We start from the raw sequence: 24,514 nt of genomic DNA, 5'->3' as shown, positions 1-24,514 counted from the left end.
GTTAGGGCACCGTAAGGCAGCTTACGTCAACCTATCCCTGTAAGCGTCTACACTAAAATGTAGCTCCCACCAACATAACTCGCCCACTACACCAAGTAAGGCTTGATCTATACTACAGAGCCCGCCTGCAGCTTGGGCTAGAGCTCTACTCCCCCCCCTCCAATCCCTCACCAGCAGGCACCAGTGGAGCTCCCAGCTCTCAGTCCTGGCAGCAGGGCTAACAGCAGGAGCCACCACTACCACGACTTTGGGGCTGATAGCAGGGTTCAATTTCACAGCAGGGAGCCTACCAGCAGTGAAATTGACATTCTTGTCATTTTCAGGGCTATTATTTCACATTTTGTCTCGGGTTCTTGGCAGTCAGCCCCAAAGCTGGGAGGCTCCATCTGTGAGCCCCACACTGGGCTAACAGCTTGTGCTGTCTGGGCCCCTAGCTGTGAGCCAGCACCCACCTGACAGCTGGGGGGGCAGGTGTGAGCCCCCTGCCTACAGCTGAGGCTGTCAGCCCCAGGGCTGCCGGGCTCCAGCTTCAGTGTCCTACAATGCCCCACTTCAGTTGGTGGAAGTGCTCCTGGTAAGGATATGCACCACCGACAAAGAGCAAGTGTGAACACGAACCACTACTTTACTGTGGTGGCTGCACACTGAATTACCTTAAATTGACTTAAATTTGTAGTATAGATAAGCTCTTAAATACTCCACCTCCATGAGAGGCATAACGCATAGACACTGGGCTGCTTACATCGACTTGCTGCCTTTCAGAAACAGTCCCACAATTTCTCACACTGGCAATTAAATTGGTACAAGGTCTCCTGGTGAAGATGCACACCACCAATGCAAGGAGCATAGGAGCATAGTGTGGAGGTGTAAAAAACTATTCAATTACTGCCATGGCATAGTCGACATAATTTAGGTTGACTTAATTTTGTAGTGTAGACTTGCCCTGAGCTCAAGAGCTTGTCTCTCTCACCGACAGAAGTTGGTTCAATATCAGATATTACCTCACCCACCTTGTCTCTCGAACCATAAGTGATGCTCATTAAAATGAAAGTCCGCTGTACAAGGCACTGCACCAATACATTCTAGTTAATCTCAATGGGCTCCTTGTACCCATGCTCAGTCACATCCAGAGTTTAATCAAAGTAGACGTGCGGTGGCTTCTATGGGGGCCCAACCTTGGGGTTTAGAGGTTTCAAATACTACCTTAGCCCTTGTAACAATCTCTGTTTTTAAATCTTGTCTGAAACTTCTTCTAATACTATGATTAGCAATATTGGTACTGTGTAATATTATGTTTGTGTTTAAGATTAGCAAATATTTTAAACCTAGTAAGAAATATAAAGGGGAAATGAGGACTTAATAGGACTGACTGAAGAAACAGAAAAGTCGTAAAAGTATTTCTGAACTCCTGAATCGACACACCTTGTTTTAAGATACTTTGACACCCGGAAATGTCCCCGATCCAAAAGTTTGAAGTTTAGCTGGAATTCAGTGAGGATGTGCCAACATAAAGATCTTGGGAATTCTTTGTATTGCAAAGACATTCCAAAGCCCTATTATTTTGGTGTGTGCTTCTCTCCCACCCTCCAAGAAAGAAAACTAACAAAGCCTATCTGATTCCTCAGTGACAGCTCTTCCCACCTAGTATCATAGTCTCCCTGAAAGTACTTAATGTGGGAACAGAAACATATAGGCCCATAATCCTGTTAAAGAAAAGATCATCTGTAAATCAGATTCTCGCTATTCACACTCCCTAGAGGAGAGGTTGGTAGTATGAGCCAGGAAGAAGAGCCCCTCCCTCCTGACGCCAGGGGCAGGCAGCCTGCCGAGGCTTGCCTCCAATTTAACATGAGGCTAAACAGAGTACAATGTGCAGCCAGCCACACACACCCAATCCAGGCTTCTCTCAACCAAGGCTCACGCACGTACACAAAAGGGCAGGAAAGCAGAGATGAGGGTGAGCTACAACTTCCCGATCCAGATCAGAGATATGCCCAAAGTTTAGGGAAGCCGGGCTCCGGAGCAGAACTTCCTCACTGGCTGGGGAATAGAAGTTTTGTTCAGCCCCATTCAGCGCCAGGAGCCGGATGTCCAGTTCCAAGCCTCCCCAAAAGGCAGGGGGTTGCTTTGCGCACCTCTGCGCAAGGAACTAATTCAAAACAGGGGTTTTGACAGAACAAAACAGAAACAAACAAACGGGAACAATTTCTCCCCCACTCCTGCTCCCAGCGTCATCTACGCTGGAAGAGTCCCAGCTAAAAAACAGGCGAAGTGCCTAGCGTACACGTGGGTATTACATCCTTCGGCCCCATGTCTCGCAATACCCCCCGTTGTTTCTCCTAAGGACTACGCTCAGGGGGGTGGGTTGGAACCAGAAGTTTAGCGGAGAAGCCGCTTCAAACGGGAGTCCAAAGGCTCAGCGGCGCTCCCACTCCCCAGGTAAGTGACGTACCTGGCGCTGGCGCTGAGCTGGGGGAAATGTGTCCGGAGCAGACGGACCCTGCAGCAGCCCGCGCACCTTATGGAGCTGGGCGCTCGCCGGCCCCTGCCCGCGCTCACTCGCAGCCCGGGACGTCTAGGGAAGGGGGTGCGGCTGCGGTGTGTTTCTGAGTCAGGCTATTTCCTGTGGGAGGCAGAGGGAAAAGGAGCGAGGGGGGAGGTGTTTAATCCGGGGCCGGCGCTAGCAGGCTCCCGCAGGGCAGGTGAGCGCGCCGCTCGGGGGCCCGGGATGGGAACGGGCCCAGCCCCTTAGAGCGATCCCCGGAAAGCCCAGCAGGCACCTGCGGCTCGAGTCTCACCTCCCCCGCCCCATGCCCAGGCGGCGACACGCGCGCCCGGCCCTGCCCTCGCTGGTTGCCCAGCAAGCGGGAAGGAAGGTGGAGCCGGGAGCTCCAGTGCACGGAAGCGCTGCCTGCCCGAGTCCTGCGCACTGGGCGTTAACGCTCCGCCTGCGTTTGATTAGCCCAGCTCCTGGCCTTCCCCTGGCGGGGCAACTCGCCCCCGAAGTGCAGGGATCCTGCCTGAAAACTCTCACGAACTTTCCAGCACGAGCTCGGCTTCCAGCTGATCTTACACCAAAACACAGAGCCGCCGCCGGAGCTGATCTGCTAACTTACCCCAGACTCGGTGCCTTCTCTTCCAGACATTTACTGGCAGCTTCGCCCTCCGGCCACCCCCGCGACTGGCTCTGTCTGGAGAGAGTAGAACAGGAAATACCGGTTCAAAGCCCTGGTACAATAGGTGCGATGAGGAAAGCAACTCCACTCGGAGCTTAGTCACTGTATGATATCTAATGAGCCACTAAACCAGTCATTGTTTTGACCTGAAACTCACCCTCTTGCTGACAGTTTTGCCTCATAAGTGAGCGGAAAAGTTTGTGAGGCGTCCCTCCCTCCCCTAAAATCTACGTTAAATTACAAATCACAAATATATTAATTTCAAAAGAAAATATCAGAAAAACAGCCCTGTCTTCCCTGATCTTTGACTACTTGGCTACAGGGTAAAAGTTTGATAACTTTTTCCTTAGGAAATGTTTGAGATGCAGTGTGATCCATAGGATGGGGAGGAGAACCTGGGATTCAGGAGAGATGAATGCTAATCCAGTCTCTGCTACTGTCTACTGTGTGGCCTTTGGCAAGTCACATCACCTCTATGTGCCTGTTTCCCCTCCCACCCTTTGTCTATGTAGATTGCAATCTCCTTGGGATCTCAATTGCAGCCTCTACAAATCATACTACTCTTAAAAAGCACTGCTGATTTGACAGCTGTTGGCTCTGTTTAGTCACAGAAAAAGTCCAAGAACATAGGAACGGCCATACTGGGTCAGACCAATTGTCCATCTAGCCCAGTATCCTTTCTTCCGACAGTGGCCAATGCCAGGTGCTTCAGAAGGAATTAACAGATCACGCACTCATGGAGCGATCCATCCTGTCATCCACTCCTAGCTTCTGGCAAACAGAGGCTAGGGACACTCAGCGTACAGGGTCACCATTGATGGACCTATCCTCCAGGAATTTAGCTAGTTCTTTTTTGATCCCTATTATAGTTTTGGCCTTCACAACATCCTTGGGCAAAGAGTTTCACAGATTGACTGCGTGTTATGCAAAGAAGTACTTTCTTTTGTCTTAAACCTGTTGTCTATTAATTTGATTGGGTGACCTTGGTCCTTGTTATGTGAAGGAGTAAATAGCACTTCCTTATTCACCTTCTCCATGCCATTCATGATTTCATAGATATCTATCATATCTCCTCTTAGTCAACTCTTTTCCATGCTGAAAAGTCCCCATCTTTTTAATCTCTTCTCATATGGAAGCCGTACCATACCCCTAATCGTTTTTGTTGCCCTTCTCTGTACCTTTTCCAATTCTAATGTATCTTTTTGAGATGGGGTGACCAGAACTGCACACAATATTCAGGGTATGGGCATACCATGGATTATATATGGATTTATATCTTTTTCCTAATTGTTCCTAACATTTTGTTAGCTTTTTTGGCTGCTGCTGCACATTGAGCAGATGTTTTCAGAGAACAATCCACAATGACTCCAAGATCTCTTTCTTGAGTGGTAACAGTTAATTTAGACACCATCATTTTGCATTTATAGTTGGGATTGTGTTTTCCAATGCACTACTTTGCATTTTTCAACATTGAATTTCATCTGCCATTTTATTGCCCAGTCACCCAGTTTTGTGAAATCACCTTGAAACTCTTTGCAGAGCAGAATGTGGGCTAATTTTACCTGATCTGCCCTGCAATTGTCTTTCCTCACCGCTTTGAGGATAGTTCATGCTCAATGCATGTCGCACACTGATCTCTGTTTAGTCTGCTAATGGTACCAGTTAAGACCACTCTGTGAGCAAATGATCTCTAGGAATTGGACTGAGAGCATCAGCTCATAGCATGTCACTGAGCAGCCATTAAATGGCATTAAATTTTCATTTATTTCAGGTCTAGGACAGATTAAAACTGATGGAGTGTCTCTAGCCCACATCCCAGTACCAATACCTGATGCCATTCTATCCCTTGTATTTGCATATTTTTAAAGCTCTAGCTATGGGCTGTTATGAATTTGGGATCACAAATTATTAAAAACTCTTAATTTAGGACAGTTTTACTGTTGCGTTTTTAAAAAGGGCTTGGTTCCTTTGCTCTTCTTTCAGGGTATAAAATATTGGCCTCAGATGTTTGTATTTTAATCCCTGCCTTTATTACAGAAGAATTATGAATGACTACTCTGTTTTGCTGGGGGACATGAGCAATCTTTGGGTGTTGACATCATAGCTCTAGGCTGAAACTTCTGATATCAGTCTTAGGCAAAGCAGCTCAAGTTGCAAGCTAAAAAGTGTAATTGAACCCTCCAGCTCTTCCAGATATGATCCTGAAACCTAAACTTCCCAAATAAGCCTGTGCTTCAAGCTGTAATTCCAGATATTTCAGCTTTCCAGGTCTTTGCTAAAGTTCTCCAGCTGAAAAGGGAGAGTCAAGACGTGGTAGTACTAATGTGAAAAATGAGTTAAAAAAAAAAGAAGTAATATTTACACATCATAAAGGACCAATAAAATCACCAATTGTTGGCTAGTTTGCTTCACCGTTCCCATCTAAGCAAACTTCTCCCAAATCAAACAGTTTAATCCCCAACAACACTTTTATAAGACAATGTATTGTAGCCGTTGGACTTTACCCTGTACAGGGCTTAATGAACACTTTTAATAATTTGCAGTGCAGTTGCTAGTCAGGTCACTTTGCAGCAATTGCCAAAGGTTAGAAATTCTCAGAATTCCCAAGAGCATGGGTTCACAGAACTGCTTTTTGATTAAATGTGGTGTAATATGCCATGCAGTGAACAGAAAGAATAAGAAACAATGTTTTTAATGAAACCATTTGACTTGGAAACTAAGCACAGCAGACAGAAGGATCCTGCTTCTATTAAGACAACATATCACTGCATTAAAAATTTTGTAAAGGTCTTGCTTCTAAGTATAATCAATCATTAACCCAAACTTAAGTGACATTAATGGACTAACATCCCCCCTCCAAACAAACAAGAGTTAATATAGGTGTTGACACTCAGGCTTCAATGCTCTGAGATCGATCAGCGGTTGATTTAGTGGGTCTAGTGAAGACCTGCCAAATTGACAGCAGATCACTCTTCAGTTGACCCCTGTACTCTACCCCTGACAAGAAGAATAATGTAAGTCTATGGGAGAGTTTCTCCCATTAACCCCCCGCGGTGTAGACCCCGCAGTAACTCCACCTCAGGTACATCGATTCCAGCTACGTTATTCATGTAGCTGGAGTTGCATAGCGTAGGTTGATTTACCGCGGTAGTGTAGACATAGCCTCAGGGTTAATTAACTCATTGTTTTCCTTCAGCTACTTTAGGGCTCTAAGATCAGGTTGGATAACCGACTGCAATGCTCAAGCAAAATGGGACCAGATAGGGGGAGTGGAATCTCTGACTGTCCTTGCTTTCCTGAGTTTGTCTGACCCTTCGCATTACTTGCTTCTCATGGTTTTTGGTATCTGATTCTTTTTTCCTTAATAAAAGTTATCTCCATATATAATTTTCTATCTGCAAAATGGGGACAATATTTCTCTCTCATGGGAATGTCATTAGGATTAGTTAATGGTTTTTAAATGCTTTGAAGATGAAGAATGCTACAAAGTGTTTTATATAGAATAAGGCAAACAGAACAGAAAATATTAATTAGTAACGGGAGCAGAGTCAAGATCAGTGAATTAACATCTACAAAATCATTAATTGTACCATTTTGATTTCTTAGTGTTACACAATTACCCAAACACAAACTGATAAAATAATTCAGCAACTTGGAGAGGTTAGCTACCTTGCTGAGGAGCTTGTTTTAAACATTTTCTTTCTCTAGATATTATGCATGTCAATCTTCCAGAAAAAGCCCAGGAAAGGGGTGCAAATAACATCTTTCTTTTTGTGCCCAGCTCAATGTATATTATTTTTCCATCATCTCTGGTATCTGCTGTCATCCTCTGCAGGGGATGGGAAACCTGCCAATTTCTGCTCGTGAGGACTTTATTTTGTAACTGCCAGGAATTCAACATTATGTAACATATGCATAGTCTGGGACATAAGAACATAGATATGAACAATTTTTCCTTGTCTTACTAGTTTTAAAAAAATCTCAATAGCAGTGTGCAAATCATTTCTGTTCTTTATGGAACATCCACATGATAGAATACAATAGCTCTGTTTGTGTGCAGCAAATTTAAAACTTCTTGTCCTCACTTGCAAAGCTCACATCATGCAACTCGCACCTATGTCACTGACCTATTCTTTCATGTCCCCTTTTGCCTTGCCCACCTCCAACTGCCTTTAACTTCTCTGCTCTTCCTATACTGACCCTTATACTTTGAATAGTTAAACATCTACATCATTCCCAAGAACTCACTTCTGCAACACCCTACAAACTTGAGTGGTTTATGCTCAAACACTCAAAACTGAGCCATTAACCCAAACAGATGCCTAAACTGAACTAACAATCCAATTTTATCTCTCTATCCCATTTCATTACTCTCCCTGCCCTATTTCTGCTTATAAGAGTGAGGCCAAATTTTTCAACTGACATTTTTTTTAAACATATGCAGGTTGACCAAAACAATTTGTGAATTCATGTCAAATGTGCTGTATGGTTTTGGAAAAAAAACAAAAAAAAAAACAAAAACCCCACAAACACACACATAGGAAAAAAAATCTGAAGTAAAGCTGTTTAATTTCACCACTTTCTGAATGAAATGTTCAAATTTAAAACTTTTCATTTTGATTTTTACTTCAATATTTTTTTAAAAGGTTAAAAAAAATCTTTGAAACGAAATGTTTTGTTCAACCAAAAAACCCAAAACACCTCCATAATCCCCCCTCCCAACTTTTTTGTTTAACCAAAACCTTGAAATTTTTGTTGTGGGTCAACCTAAACTGGTCTTTAAAATTTTTTTGGTTCAGTCAGAAAATGAAAAAAAAAATCTGTTATTCACACAGCTTTACTGTGTATATCCTCACTTGTCAGTCTTATCCATTATTTAGATTATAAACCCCTCCGGGGTGGGATTTTTCATTCTGTGAAACTAGTGGACCTAAAGAAATGATGAACTAATAAATTGGGGCTTTTCTTAACCTTTTATTTTCAACCTTTTTGAATTCAGCACATCTGTCTGAGAGCATGATGCCACAACTGAAGCAAAGTGAGCAAGAGACAAGAGGAGCTTTAGCACCTATCCTCATGGTAATGGTACCCATCAACTGTGTAAACATATTGCGGCCTTAGTGCAGAGGGACAGATCAGAGGGTGCAGCAATCTTCTACTTCTTCTCCGGTCTTTCCCAATTATTAGTTGGGCCTGGGAAGTGGCCATTAGTGGAGCCAGCTCTTAGATTAGCACTTGCACAGTTGGTCATACTCTAACATCCATTAGTAAGATTTTCTACAACTGTAGTTCTGCACTGGTAATGCTGTTCACCCAAGAGTCTTATGCTGGACCACGTAAAGTGTAGCTGTATTCCCAACCTGCCCCTCCCTAAGCTTCAGAGCCTGAGCTGCAACTTCAAAACACTGTCATAAGAACATAAGAAAGGCCGTATCAGGTCAGACCAAAGGTCCATCTAGCCCAGTATCCTGTCTACCGACAGTGGCCAATGCCAGGTGCCCCAGAGGGAGTGAACCAACAGGCAATGATCAAGTGATCTCTCTCCTGCCATCCATTTCCATCCTCTGACAAACAGAGGGTAGGGACACCATTCCTTACCAGTCCTGGCTAATAGCCATTAATGGACTTAACCACCATGAATTTATCCAGTTCTCTTTTAAACGCTGTTATAGTCCTAGCCTTCACAACCTTCTCAGGTAAGGAGTTCCACAAGTTGACTGTGCGCTGCGTGAAGAAGAACTTCCTTTTATTTGTTTCAAACCTGCTGCCTATTAATTTCATTTGATGACCCCTAGTTCTTGTATTATGGGAATAAGTAAATAACTTTTCCTTATCCACTTTCTCCACATCACTCATGATTTTATATACCTCTATCATATCCCCCCTTAGTCTCCTCTTTTCCAAGCTGAAGAGTCCTAGCCTCTTTAATCTCTCCTCATATGGGACCCGTTCCAAACCCCTAATCATTTTAGTTGCCCTTTTCTTAACCTTTTCTAGTGCCAGTATATCTTTTTTGAGATGAGGAGACCACATCTGTATACAGTATTCGAGATGAGGGCGTACCATCGATTTATATAAGGGCAATAATATATTCTCAGTCTTATTCTCTATCCCCTTTTTAATGATTCCTAACATCCTGTTTGCTTTTTTGACCGCCTCTGCACACTGCGTGGAAATTTTCAGAGAACTAGCCACGATGACTCCCAGATCTTTTTCCTGACTTGTTGTAGCTAAATTAGCTCCCATCATATTTTATGTATAGTTGGGGTTATTTTTTCCAATGTGCATTACTTTACATTTATCCACATTAAATTTCATTTGCCATTTTGTTGCCCAATCACTTAGTTTTGTGAGATATTTTTGAAGTTCTTCACAGTCTGCTTTGGATTTAACTATCTTTAGCAGTTTAGTATCATCTGCAAACTTTGCCATCTCACTGTTTACCCCTTTCTTCAGATCATTTATGAATAAGTTGAATAGGATCGGTCCGAGGACTGACCCTTGCAGAACACCACTAGTTACCCCTCTCCATTCTGAGAATTTACCATTTATTCCTACCCTTTGTTCCCTGTCTTTTAACCAGTTCTCAATCCATGAAAGGACCTTCCCTTTTATCCCATGGCAGCTTAATTTACATAAGAGCCTTTGGTGAGGGACCTTGTCAAAGGATTTCTGGAAATCTAAGTACACTATGTCCACTGGGATCCCCCTTGTCCACATGTTTGTTGACCCCTGCAAAGAATTCTAATAGATTAGTAAGACACGATTTCCCTTTACAGAAACCATGTTGACTATTGCTTAACAGTTTATGTTTCTCCATGTGTCGGACAATTTTATTCTTAACTATTGTTTCGACTAATTTGCCCGGTACAGACGTTAGACTTACCCGTCTGTAATTGCCGGGATCACCTCTAGAGCCCTTTTTAAATATGGCGTTACATTAGCTAACTTCCAGTCATTGGGTACAGAAGCCGATTTAAAGGACAGGTTACAAACCTTAGTTAACAGTTCCGCAACTTCACATTTGAGTTCTTTCAGAACTCTTGGGTGAATGCTATCTGGTCCCGGTGACTTGTTAATGTTAAGTTTATCAATTAATTCCAAAACCACCTCTCGTGACACTTCAATCCGTGACAGTTCCTCAAATTTGTCACCTACAAAAGCCAGCTCAGGTTTTGGGATCTCCCTAACATCCTCAGCCGTGAAGACTGAAGCAATTTAAGCATTTAATTTCTCCGCAATGACTTTATCGTTTTTAAGCGCTCCTTTTGTATCTTGATCATCAAGGGGCCCCACTGGTTGTTTAGCAGGCTTCCTGCTTCTGATGTACTTAAACATTTTGTTATTACCTTTGGAGTTTTTGGCTAGCCGTTCTTCAAACTCCTCTTTGGCTTTACATTCTTGCACTTAATTTGGCAGCGTTTATGCTCCTTTCTACTTGCCTCACTAGGATTTGACTTCCACTTTTTAAAGGAAGTCTTTATCTCTCACTGCTTTTTTTACATGGTTGTTAAGCCACGGTGGCTCTTCTTTAGTTCTTTTACTGTGTTTCTTAATTTGGGGTATACATTGAAGTTGGGCCTCTATTATGGTGTCTTTAAAAAGCGCCCATGCAGCTTGCAGGGATTTCACTTTAGTCACTGTACCTTTTAACTTCTGTTTAACTAACCCCCTCATTTTTGCATAGTTCCCCCTTTTGAAATTAAATGCCACAGTGTTGGGCTGTTGAGATGTTCTTCCCACCACAGGGATGTTGAACGCTATTGTATTATGGTCACTATTTCCAAGCGGTCCTGCTATAGTTACCTATTGGACCAGCTCCTGCGCTCCACTCAGCTGTCTATACAGTTATTGTTACAGTACTAGCATGGATCCAGCTAGCTCAAGTCTGTCACCGAGCTTGGAAGACTTGCTCCTGTGGCTGCCAAAATGCTGTGTGAATATACCACTAATGTCTATATATGTCTGACTAAATGTAGCTTTGTGAGTTGTCGAGGGGTGAAATTTAAACAGCTACATCTTAAATTTCCATTTGCTGTAAATGAGGTATTTCTCTCCTCATCCCCATCCATTTCAACTGTTCTAGTTTTATCTCTGCTTTGCGCAGTGGTGTGTTTTGGTCTCACCAACTCATACTGGTAGCCCTCACTGTATTTCCTTGATTTCAGAAGTAATTTAGCAGAGAAGGTTTCAGGTGACTGACTCCCTTTTTCCTTTGGCTGAAACATACACATACACAGCACAGAATCTAATCCAGAATTGGCTCCAATGAGATATTTCATATTTTAATTAATAGCGGCCAAGAGTTGGTATCAAGAATTCCATTTTAATCCTAAATAATGGACAATACCATCTAAGAATACTGTATATTTATTAGATATCTTTCAATGACACATCAGTAACAGTATTAGTCAACCAGGCAGCCATGTCATTCTAAACACAAGGAAGTTGTCTGGGGAACTCAGAACCCAAGAAAATGTTGCATTTCAAAATCGGTACCAGGCCTCTTTTAATGTAATGCTAAAAGCTTACATAAATGTGGCTCAGTCTTTCAAATGTGACAGCAAATTTGGGCTCCCTTTTTATATACAATTTTTGAAAAGAAATAATGGTAATGTTACAGTAAGGCAAATTTTATAGCGTCACACATTTGCATGTCACTTATTAAATTATTTTTTACAAGTTATTTGGTGTAATACGTAGAGTGAATCACCTATTTTTGTCCTCATTTCTTTTTATTTCTCAGCTAGTCCGAAGACTCCAGTTTCTCAGTCCTAAGAATGTAGCAATAACACAACAAGGTTTGCATCAGCGTGAGCCTTGCATTGTCACTTTGCCTTTGGCCTCATTTCAACTACATGAGAAGTGCAGCATGAGCTATGCCAATGCAAAAATTGGCATGGCTTATTGCTGTTGGAACAGAACATCCTTGCTTTGCTTAATAATAATAATAATAATAATAATAATAATAAAGAGTTATATATTTATGCAATGTATGCTTACGCTATGAAGACACTCATAGCAAAAGGAATAGAGAAAAGGTTATAAATCCCTTTCTCTACAACTATGAATGTATCATTAGACATTTAAACTAAATCAAACACTTTTTTCAGCTCCATGTACCATTTGGACCCCTGCTGATAGCAGAACTGGTAGCTGGAAGCTTAGCTTAAAAGGATAAGTCTGAAGAGGCAAAGGCAGAAATGTGAATTTCAGATTAAATCCTGTGATATTTTAAGAAGAAAATCCCTATTACACCTGTTATAGAAAAGAAAAAAACAATTTTCCCTTTCCTTATTTTCTTTTAAGCACAATAGGCTCTTACATAGAATATTACCTTACTCCCCCCAGTTCATCTAATTGATTTCAATGGAACCTGAGTAAGGGTTCCACAATATGGCCTAAGGTAAGTAGCAGAGTTTTCTTTGGTCATGAGATCCAATGTGTGCACTACTGATGAATCACCAACCAACCAGTCAGAATGTAGTTGGGGCAACCAGTGTCCAATACCATACTCCTAGCTATGAATTTTGGAGGCAGTGACACAAAAAAAATCCATATAACAAACACAAATCCACACACTAACACATAAACCCAAACATGCAGAGCTAAGAAAAATACATTATGTTCACATTATTGTTACACAACATAGTAAAGTTGAAACAAAAAATATGAAGACAAACGTAGAACAAGGTGTGAACCTTAGGAACTATATACCAAAGAGGGGCAACAGGACAAAGTCTTTTGATTTCTTTGAGGTAGACAATGATCAAGTATCACCTTTTCCAGAGTATACTAAGGGAGATAAGTCTATTTTAGTTTTCAGTGCCGCTGAGAGTTCCACTGCTAGTAATTCATGAAGGGATACTCCATCATGAGAATACACCCACTTTCTTCCAGTCCAGTCGTAACGTTTGGGCCCACTAGAAAACAGAACATGTGTACTGTGTGAGCATAGGTCAAACATTTCTGAAATTTCAGCCATCTCCAAACAAACACCAGGAGGATTTGAATTACTAAGTTAAAGAAAGCAGCCAGAAGTAAAACAATATTCAGCAAGAAAGAGGTGTGTGGCTCATGGTCTCAGCATGGACTAGAAGCCAATCATCACCAAATTCTAATTCCAGCTCTCACACTGGTTCCAACACGTGGCCTTAAAGAAATCATTAAGGCCTAAATCCAGCAAAGCACTTAAGCATGCATGTAAATTAAAACATGTGAGTAGTCCTATGGACTTCAATGGGAGTACTTTTGCTTATACACTTCACTGGATCAAGGCCATTAAGGTCCTTCTCTTGATTTACCTTCTCCACAATCTGTAACTGTGGTAATAATACCTAGCTCCTAAGAGTGTTATAAGAGTTGTTTGTAAAGTGCTGTATTAATATAAAGTATTCATTCTAACACAATGCTATAATGTGCAAATGTCCAAAATGCTTCACTGCACAGAGCAAAGAATATTTTCTCTCTCAAGTTAAACACAATAGGATTAAATTACTAAATAAAAAATAATCTGACATGTGGGAGATCTATATCTGAGCGCAATTTGGAGCTCCTGGTGTCATGAGATGCTTCACTCCCACAACAAACACAGTAAGGAGACCTGGATTCTATCTTCCAGATTCAGCCACCAAGCTTAGGCAGGCTCATCTGCCTTTGCCTCAGTTATGCACCTGGAAAATGGGAAGAATAATTGCAAGGATCTTTAATAAGTATTAATTATTAATGAAGGCAGTTTTGACTTGTCAACACAGAAGTCTATGTCTGCCATGGAGGGCATTTGGTGAAGTAGTAAGAAGGGAAGGAGACAAAAGAATAAAAGTGTCTGCAGAAAATGAAATACAAGGATGTCTTGAAACTCTTAGCTCTGAAATCATATTTCTAGGTCAAATTGCCTTGGGATTAGAGGTGATTCCAGTACAAACTCTGCTAGAAGACAGGCTGTCCTGTACACGCATGCCAGGCTGCAGTGTCTAAAAACTAACAGAAAAAATTTGACACCTCAATATTTAAATTATTCACAGTATCGCAATGAATAACCTTCAGGACATGAACTAAAGATATTAAGAACACACAAAGGTAAGTCAAAATGACTGGGATCTTATAGGGACATCTCTTCTGCTGCATTCGAGCTGATGGCTGTTTTGAGTCAGGATTATGTGCTCCAATTATTTTATTTTGTGTTTCTCACTGCTGTGGCCTTTGCAAAAAGAAGTAACTTTTTCTGTTACACTGTAACGTGCAATTCTGGAAGTGGAGACAGCCTATAATAAGTTAGAATGGGATATGGTTTAGAGCAACTGGACTAAAACAAAATATTTTGATGAATGATGGGAACTGTTTTGAAATGTTACCTAGTAAATATCAAATCACTGTGCTATTATTTAACAAATATAAAATAATAAACATGTATAGTGCTTTACACCTTCAAAATGCTGTACATTTACTACCTTTTAATAAGGATCTTTTGAATTCTAACAAAATGCCAAATGTCTATACAGTAAGTGTATTTCTCACACGAGAATATGAATACATTTTATAAAGCATTAAAAGATCACGACAACCAAAATAATTAGGCCTTGTTTGTTAAAGACATTTTGCAATGTTTAAAAGCTTTAATTAATGGAGCTGCATAAAAGAGACACTTTGTGCAGGTGGCACACCTTCTTTTGAATGTGCCAATTGTATATTGCCATATAAATGCAGGCTTAGTTCACCTGCATGTGTGTAACAAAGCTCAGCAGCCTGGAGCTAGAGAAATTCAATAGTAGTTTCCTTTTCTTGCCTCGTAAATCTCTCTCTCTCGGTGTTGTTGCCAAAGTGGTCATTAACACTCAACAATTTTACATTTATTGTGTTGAGGTAGCAAACACCACAATATTCAAATACTGTTTATCATTAGCAGCATTGCTTGCTTCTCCCACTCCATAGCGCATCACATCCAGGACACAGATGTTATGAGCGTTAGTTATAGTACATTCAGTACATGTTTGCATATAAAAGTTACAAGATCTCTTAGCAGGAGTTGGAAAACTAAGTAAACATGTAGTGTTTTCTTGCAGGAAATACACAAATGTTTGCCATACACAGATGAACATAAAACCAAATCTTTACAAGGGAAAAAGATTTCTTAGACAAATAAACATATGAAAAATTCTCTCCGGGTCAGGAGCTTTTAGCAGAGCCTATTTTTTTTTTTTTTTTTTTTGGGTGTTCCTTTCTTTATCCCTTGAACATACTGAATATGAAAACTACTATTTATATTTTCCACAAATCTGTTATTCAGGAACATGTATTTCTTCATTCAGCTAGCATTGGCTCATAAAAGTTAAATAGATCCAAATACAATATAAACTCTCTGACTTCTTAATCTCCAGATACGGACGCAATATAACCTGAACTTGTGTTTTATGCTTGAGGTTAAAAAAAAAAGATCTTATGCATAACTTGGATTCTGAGGCACTGTCTGCAAGTGTCTAGACATAAATAAAAAGGATTGTTTGATTTCTTGCATATTGCCTCACCAAGATAAAAACCCTTTGAAATGCAATATCTTGTTTATTTAAACAAACAAGATTCTGGGAGGAGAGAGGAGTTAACAAATAGGCTACAATGGCTTATCTAATATAATGTACACCAGTGGTTCTCAACCAAGGGTACTCTGAAGTCTTCCAGGGGGGTATATCAACTCATCTAGATATTTGCCTAATTTTATAATAGGCTACATAAACATAACTAGCGAAGTCAGTACAAACTAAAATTTCATACAGACAATTACTTGTTTATACTGCTCTATATACTATACACTGAAATGTAAGTATAATATTCGTTTCAATTGATGTATTTTATAATGTATGTGGAAAAAAAATAAGAAAGTGAGCAATTTTTCAGTAATAGTGTGCGGTGACACCTTTGAATTTATGTCTGATTTTGTAAGCAAGTAGTTTTTACGTGAATCTTGGGGGGTACGCAAGGCAAATCAGACTCCCCAAAGGGGCACAATAAGTCTGGAACGGTTGAGAGTCACTGCTGTACACCAACTAAGTGTACACCAAAAACAGTTACAGCAGGTTGAAAGGCAAATCACTAAGGAATATTTTAATTACTTAGGTGGACTATTTAAAATAAGATGATTCTCTAAAATTTCACGTTAAAAAATGTTAATCCTACTGCACAATAGCTTGATCCATTCCTGATTTTATAGTTAGTATGTTCTATTTGAATGACCTCTAAGAAATCTACCTGCATATGTACAGTGAATCTTTATGCTTTGTCTTTCCTTTTTAGCCAAACCATTCATCAACAATGCCAGAGAGATGAAAGACACCCTCAGTCTGCTGCTGGGAGAGTGGCAGATTTCATTGTAAACTTTTGGTGAGGCCACTCATGACATTCTTTCAACACATTCTGTACATCTCACTCCCAGTCAGAACCAACTGCAAAACCTGGAATGGATCAAACTGCTGTAGAAGACAAGGCAGAGGACACAGCAATCAAGACCTCCACATTAAGAACTGCCCAAGATCGATAAAAACATCTCTCAGTTAAATTGTAGAAAACATGCACACGAACAAAACAAGGAACTCGTACCCAGGCTTACAGGGTCAATCCATAAAGAACAGTGTTAGACCATAACAATCTCATTTCTCTTCCAGACAGTTCTTTTGTCACAGCTGTTCAGTCTTCTATGAATAGGCTACAGTCGCGTTCATAGTGCTTGTGAAATTTGACATTTAAAAAATGGAACACATTTTATTACATTATACATTTTACTGCACTAGTTTGTGGGTCAGCCTGTCTATTTCTGTCGGTCACCACCTGAAGTATAAACAGCAACTAGTTGTTATACCTCTAGGGAAAATCCTATTGGGTGTATGTGTTGAGAAAATGCATAAAATATGTGATCAGGGCATTAAATAGTCTCCACGGGGCTGGCAGGCAGGCTTTTAATTCATCTCTGAATTTTCTAGCATACAGATAATTACTTACCTAGTAGGAGAGGACAGCCAAATCTGCTTGTTCGGTGTCTGCCTGTTGATTACATAGGTTCCCATGTCTCCACCTAGTTTAGCTGTTAAAACTCCATTCTAAAGCATAAAGGGGGGAGGAGGGAAGAGGGAGGAGTATCCATGTACCATTACTTAATAAGAATTATGATTTTTCTTCTATAAGGCACTGTAGATATAAAGATCAAAACAGCAACTTGTGAGATATCTGCCTAAGCATCATCAGTGGAAATTCAAATCCTCCACATCTGCTATGCCATTCTGCCTCACTGATGACCAGTGGGACCGCCGTTAGATATGAAAACTTGTCAGTCTCCATGGTGACACATATATCACTTGTGTCTGATCTAGACTCTAAGCTCTCCTGATCTGGACTTGTGTGTTGGTACAGTACCATCCACATTGTTAGGACTCAAATAAATAATACTCCTGTTAGCTTTGACTTCTCTTCTGAGACTGCCAGCATGTGCACTAATTAGTGCTCAATTGTGAAGTGGGCATTCAGTCCACTAGAAACTGGATTGAGACCATCAATTAATTTCAGAGAATATTCAACAGCTAGCAGAAAGCAACTATTTTTGTTCACTAACAACCTGAAACCGATTAAAACAGGTGGCCAGAGGCAACAGGCTTCATGTACCATTACTGAATCTCCGAGCTATCCAGGTTTACTGTACTTTTCTGTAACTGTATATGGTCTCCAAATGAGTGGGACAAGTACACTCCCACATAACTTGTGATGAAGTGCCCAGATACTGGATTATACCTCAGGAATGTTCCACTTCTAACTATCTGAGGTTTGTTTTGATTCACTTATGTCAATTATAGAACATTTTCCAAGGAAGTATTTCTTTCCTTTGTACTTCCTTCCTTCCATCTCTGAATTACAGATTTACATTGGCCTGACATTTTCAGAAGGTAATTTTGGAGGGCAACTATAACTCTTTTGGAGAGTCCTAACTTTAAGGGCATAAGACAGATTCCACTTGGACTGAGTAAACCTGAGAGTGACCTCAATTACACTTAAAAAAAATAGCAGTATTGTAGATTATGTACTGTGGGGCTACTACAGGCATTAGGATAGCCGCACATTTCTTTTTCCCGACAGCCTCCCCAAATGCACTGCAGCCCACACTGTCTCACAGCACCTTTCACGATCCTGCATTACCTTTTTCTGATCCAGAAGACAATTGCTAGATCAGTTTTAATTTTCTGTAGGTAACAATTTGTTTTGAAATTTCAGCAGCATTTTACCTTTTGACTGAGTAGCTACTGAAAGTTCAACAATTTCATAGCAAAAGCAGCAGTTTAGAGCCCACTTCCTCTGCAACATCAGCCAACCCTTTTGATTACTGTACTGATATCTCACAAGTGATGTGTTAATCTAAAGCCCAGCCCTGCTACTGTCCGAGTTCAGTAAAGAAACAAAGATTGATTGATTATTCTATGGTATAGGGAGAAAAGAAGTGCAAATGAATAAAACACACCTCTGATGGTGCTAATTAATACCGAGTCATTTGATTTCCCTGCCAGTTATTTTATTTTAACTAGGTACTGCTTTAGCCTAATGTGTCATGAGGATAAAACTAACCTCTTCCCAGTCTCATTGTGAGCTCACTCCTTACTATTTCCCAGTGTTCTAAGAACAGAATGAAATGAAACAAGTAAAACAAGAATACCTTGGAGAGCTTTGATTCTACAAATTATTCCAATTAAATCATTTGCACAAATATGTTAGTATATTCTATTAGCTAATGTTCAGAGCTAAACACAAGTGTTCAGCATTATCCCATAATGCATGCTGTATGTTTAAATATACTAGTACCAAATAGGGTTCAACTGATCTAATAAGAACACTACATCAACACTTACATTATTATGGGGCTTCTGTTTTTTCGGTTTTATTTTTTAGCATTTTTTTAATTTTATGTAGATGTCCAAAAATTGGGGGCTGTCTTTCTATATATTGTAAATTAATAACATATATGATGACGTTACTCATTGCAGTAGTATATATGGTAATCAGTAATCTCTATGTAATGGTCCCTAGTGCACTTTAACGTAGTACTATTGCAAACAGCACTATGTTATAATGCAGTAGGAAGCCTTCAGTGCGTGCCAGCAGGGCCTACATGGACCAATTAATGCACAACAGATTAGTGTACCTTAGAAAGCACACTCCTGCAGTCTGCATTACTGCTTCCTGTAGACAAGCTCTTAGATACAAGTAATCGTTTCTGGTATTTTTCCAGTGTTTAATGGACAAACACTTTTTTTTTTGGTATTGGGGTGCTTTAATAGGTTAAAAGCTAAAATCAGAAGCCCTAATGATGTGTCAGACATAAGAGAGATGATCTTTGCTTTCACATTGTAAATTATGGAAAGATTATCTTCAAACCCTGGTATCAAAACATTCACACATTCATTCTTTACTATTCATGAAACTTTGGAAAATACATTTTAAAACCTTTTTTAAACGTTAAGTTAATATAAAACAACACTTGAAAACTAATTTTTCATTTTTGTGCATAGCTAGTATGAAACTATTGCATGCTGTTATGGACATTAATAATTTCTGCTAACAGGATTACTCTTCAGGGAGACTTTTTCCAGCACACCACATATTAACTGAATGGAGAAATTTAAAAGGTCAACAGATATTACAACTCTGCCAGTTCTTTTCCAAGTGTGCCACCCTGTGGCTTGTCATGTTATTAGTATTTTCATAATTTGAATCCAAACAGTCAGAATGTACATATTAAGATTGATGTAAATAAAAATCCTCCAAACCTTTCAGTAAGTACATGCCAAAAACACTACATTGAAAAGTTACTGGAGAGAAAGGCAATTGAAGTGAGGAAGCATATCAAAAATATTTAATCTAAAGAAAAAACACAAAACCAAACTTTTTGGTGTTATTTTTTCTATTTAGTTTTCAAAATATTCTTTATATTGAATAGATATTGAAAGGCTAATAATCACAGCTTTTCAATATCTATTCAAAACACTAGGAGCTGAATAATACATTGCTATTATTTATTGGATAAGTTACAGGTAAAATATTAACTGAATATTTGACCAGGTCAATTACTTATCAGTTTTGCCAATACAAAAAGAGGCTAAGGTGTTATTTTCTCATTGTGTATGTACTTCTGTGAGATAAAGAGTGAATGTAGTGCTCAGAAAAGCTGACATATGGACAGATCTGAAGACTAAAGGCCTCTATACACAGAACACAAGCTCCAGCTGCCCGTTTATATGCACCTAAATCCTAATCTGGTGGAGCCAGTAGTTGGGAACCTCCACATGGGGATATAAACAGGAAGCAGCTATTATTTCAGTCCAAAGACCGGAATAGTGCAGAAGCTATGTTGCAGCCAGTGCCCTGGGTTAGATTTTATTCTCCTCAACTCAAGCAGAGCACAACAGCATACAATTTGATTGATTCCACCAACTGTAAATAAACTGATAGGTATTTGAAAATAATTTTTAGCTACAGCTGTCACTTTCACCAAGATAATTCAAAAGTGACATGTGTAACACCAGTATCAGAGACCAGTATAAAAGATACCGGAAACCAATTTCCAGCCTCATGTAATAATGGTTTAATCCTCATAAAAAGAACTTCATCATTTAAATACTAAATATTACAATTCTTTAAATCTTAAAACAGTGTACTATATATTTTTTCATCAAAAATGCTGCCACTCCCTCAATGAGTAAAATCAAATTTAAAAACCTGATTTTCAGATATATTTCACTTATTTATTCAGTGTGAACTGTTTCTTAAATCTTAAACTTTTGCACTAAAGATTAGTTGAATGAAGATATTTCCCCCAAGGAAAAACCCTAGAATAATTACAGCAAGAACAGAAACTGTAAAATATACCCCAAAGGAGACATCATAATCTTCAGGTGTAAAAGGCTTGTCTGCTAGATCCTCGAAGAAGTCTGCTAATGAGTCCAGTGTTTCTTCAGCAAGTTTTTCGTAAGTAATCTCATCTAAAGAACTGCAGTGGCACGTAAACAAATCTGAGATTACTAGGAGAAAATATGTATTACTTTAGCATGAAACTCTTTCCTACATTAAATACAAAACAAGAACAATATTATCTTGGGAACATGTTAACCATGAGATAATCACATGCGATTGGAGGAGGTGATTTGTCACAAATTGCCGTATGCCACAAAGCACCTTATAAATTGAGATAGAATTTTAAAACCTGAGATTATAGATAGCTAATTGGACTAAGTAGGTTTCTTTCCCCAGTTACTTCTGTGCCCAGAAGGTTACTGAAGGAAGATCTCTAGATTTTAAAATACAACATTGTTGCAGAAGTACTCTGTTCATGCAAGTACTGCTTAATCTTTAAGGTAAATCTAAATAATTTATATTTATAAACATATGGTATGTTGTTTATAGACACATATTATACAGGAAATAGCAACTGTGTGTATAAACAAAGTTGTAAAGATGTCAACATTCAGACACATCCTGTCTACATACCATCAGTGACTTCCTCTTTTGGAAGTCCCCATTCATTCCAATAAAATAATAATTGTGCACTTCTACAGTAGTTTTCTTCCAAGAATCTCAAAGCATGTTACAAATATTAGGTAAACCTCTCAACACCTCCATTTTACCAACAAAGAAATGGAGGCAGCTGCAGACCTGGAAATCTGGATCTCTTCACAGAAAAAAGATTAATTTTGAATCCATCTCAGTGGTGCACTTTAACCTAGTTTGCGCATCTGGGTATTGTGTATGTATATTTATAACAATACGCAATTCAGTGAAATGTTTTCAGTATCAAACAAATGTGGCAACACAAAGTAAATAGTTACCATAAAATACTGCAAAGTTACTTAATACTTTGAATTTCTATAGCATCTTTCATTCAAGAGAGCTTCATGCCACTTATCTGAGGTACAGTGGGGAATCATTTATTCTACCTTACAGATGGGAAAACTATGGCATGAGAGGTTAAGTGATTTCCCAAGTTCACACAGGAAATCTGTGGCAAACCTAGAAATAGAATTCAGAAGTGATCATTCCAAGTCCTTTCCTTACCCACAAGACTAGCCTTTTCCCTTAGCTCATATCAACAATCACACTATATTAATTTTCATGGCTGCCACATCTACAGATGGTTTCTCTGGAATCTATATGCACTGCCAGAATTCTCATATAAATAATTCAGAATAAAACTTACCTTTTGTCATTCAAAGTTCCTGCATTTCTTAAATTAATAAACTGAACACTTCTGTTTTTAACCTTTAGAACATGGTCTAATTGTTGCAGATGAGAATCCTAAAAATAAGTTAAATTAAATGTTAACAAAAGTAATGGTACAAAATGTCAATTTTTGTCATATTTAAGAAACAGAATCCCAAAGCCACTTTTTGTTCCCTAGTTAAAGATTCATTTGTTATCTCATAGGACCAACAAAGAAGCAAAAACGATCACAGAAATCCCAGTCCATACATCTATCAGTATTCTTGAGGCAGAAATGCATATTTAGAACACACTTGCCTTTTACTATGATTTAGTAAGAGGAAAAATGATGTTGTGTTTAAGGCACTAGACTAGAAAACAGGAGATCTGAGTTCTATTCCTTTGTTTGTCACAGACTTCCTAAGCAACCTGGGACAAGTCACCTAGACCAACACTTTCAAAAGTGTCCACTAATTTGGTGCGCCTGAGTTCATGCACTGGAGTCAGATTACGGCCAGTGCTGAGCACCCACAACCCTAGCTGAAATCAATGAGAACCGTAGATGTTCATCACTCTTGAAAATTAAGTCCTAAACATCTCAAGGTGAGTACCCCGAATTAACTGTCACTTTTGAAAATGTTGGTCTTAATCACGGTTTCCATACCTGTAAAATGGGGTGTTGCAGCTATATATTAATTGTTTCTAAAGTACTCAGATAATACAATAGAAAGCCTATAAATAAGCTATGTAAAAGAAAGCTAGAAACTTGCCTAAAGTGGCAGCACACTAACAGAAATATTCTAATTCCCAAAACTAATCTTCACAATTTCACATGTTGGGGATTACAGTCACCATGCTGCTTGTCTTCAGACAAGCTAAGACCACCACCAAGCATGCTGAATACTGAGCATCCACTCCCTGTTGTCTCTACTGAAGATGGGCTTATCAGGCCTTGTCTACACTGGGGAAATTTAGCAAAAAATTGAAACTAGTTAAAACCTTTTGGACCCACAGCTCTGACAAGGTTCTAGGGGCTAGAATAGTTCTGTTAACTAGAGCTCTCTGAAAGTTGTTAATTAGTTTGAAAATTGGTTTGAATTGTTGGGGAAATGTCCTCCCTATAGACAAAGTATTCAGTTTTGGAGGTGATGTCTGTGGACTTCACTCCACTAGAAAATGGACTGAACATTAAATTCATCTCACATCGAACACTATAATGACTCTGTTTTCGGAGTGTCACTGAAGGAGTAATTTGTGTTCAGAGGACTGCTGGGTGCTGCTGATGTTTCTTGTCTCACACCAACACGAGGACATGACAACACGAATGTTTTTCATAAAACTCCTCAACTATAGTAGATCATGGAATAAGACACAGATAAAGAGTTTAAAAGCCTCCCTCCCAACGATGCAATGGGCGGGGGGGAGGAGGGAGGGAACCTCAACAGCATCTCCTCGACCTCCTGCTAACACTTTTTTCTGCTGCTGTGTCTGCATGCTGTTACCTCCGGCCCTGACTCCCGATCACTCATGCAGCAGGCAGAGATCCAGTTTCAAGACAATGACAAAGCATTTAAAGCCACATAGTCTGACACTCCCCACCTCTCAACTACTAAGAGTGCAACAGTCCCCTATGCAGCGCTTTGCATTCACGTGGGCTAGGAGCGCCACAGCTGCAGCTCCGTCCTGCGTTGCTGCATGAACGCAACCCTGCTGGGGGGAGGAGGGGAACAGGGACTTGGCCGTCTCGGGCTCGGCGACAATGGGAACGAGGGAATTTGAAACAGCTCATAGAGACTCCCGGCAAATCCTTAGGGGCGAGTCTCCGGGGGCGGGGGGGAGCGGCTCCCTGCCCCCAACACGCGGGCCGGGCCGGGCACCGCACCGCTCTGCCTGCCCCAGCCGCGTCACGCGGGCGCCGCTACTCACGGGCTGGCGGCAGGAGGTGGCGGGTCCCCCGAGCGCCCCCCGGAGCCCCGCGGCCTCGCGCAGGCCCCGGACCGCAGCGCGCGCCGGCCCCGGCCTCCACATGCCGCCGCCGGAGGAGGAGTCGGCCCAGCCCGCCCGCAGCGGCCGCTTCTGCGCGCGTCAGCCCAACTCCCCGGGACTGGCCCGGCGCC

General features: G+C 40.3%; 2 protein-coding genes and 1 long non-coding RNA gene across 5 annotated transcripts in view; 1 reads left to right on the top strand and 2 right to left on the bottom strand.

The window, feature by feature from the left end:
• TJP2 (tight junction protein 2) overlaps window positions 1–3,193 on the bottom strand; it is an 88,281-nt gene extending 85,088 nt beyond the window's left edge. The window contains exon 1 of one of the 2 annotated variants that reach the window (XM_034773400.1): window positions 3,117–3,193. The gene's annotated coding sequence lies outside the window, so the exon portion shown is untranslated. Of the gene's footprint in view, window positions 1–2,452; window positions 2,607–3,116 lie in introns of those variants that run through there. The other variant, XM_034773399.1, reaches the window with a different exon arrangement.
• On the top strand, window positions 1,912–17,149 carry LOC117878836. Its single transcript, XR_004646110.1, has 3 exons — window positions 1,912–2,439; window positions 8,176–8,255; window positions 16,464–17,149. It is a non-coding gene; the product is annotated as an uncharacterized LOC117878836 (long non-coding RNA).
• Window positions 11,531–24,479, bottom strand: FXN (frataxin). Of its 2 annotated transcripts, none has more exons than XM_034773401.1 (5): window positions 24,324–24,479; window positions 22,396–22,493; window positions 21,072–21,192; window positions 17,166–17,263; window positions 11,531–13,099 (listed from the first exon to the last, which is right to left on the bottom strand). In XM_034773401.1, the coding sequence occupies exons 1-5, from the start codon at window positions 24,423–24,425 to the stop codon at window positions 12,946–12,948; spliced, it is 573 nt and encodes a 190-aa protein (XP_034629292.1). In that variant the 5' UTR covers window positions 24,426–24,479; the 3' UTR covers window positions 11,531–12,945. The 2 variants fall into 2 exon arrangements, with proteins under 2 accessions (XP_034629292.1, XP_034629293.1); XM_034773402.1 differs by lacking the exon at window positions 24,324–24,479 and adding an exon at window positions 23,900–24,126.
• Between the last annotated feature and the right edge of the window lie 35 nt (window positions 24,480–24,514).

Source organism: Trachemys scripta, chromosome 6, assembly GCF_013100865.1.
Source record: "Trachemys scripta elegans isolate TJP31775 chromosome 6, CAS_Tse_1.0, whole genome shotgun sequence".
Taxonomy (NCBI): domain Eukaryota; kingdom Metazoa; phylum Chordata; order Testudines; family Emydidae; genus Trachemys; species Trachemys scripta.
The sequence above is the reverse complement of the archived record's forward strand: the minus strand, read 5'-3'. Positions and strand labels throughout refer to the sequence as shown.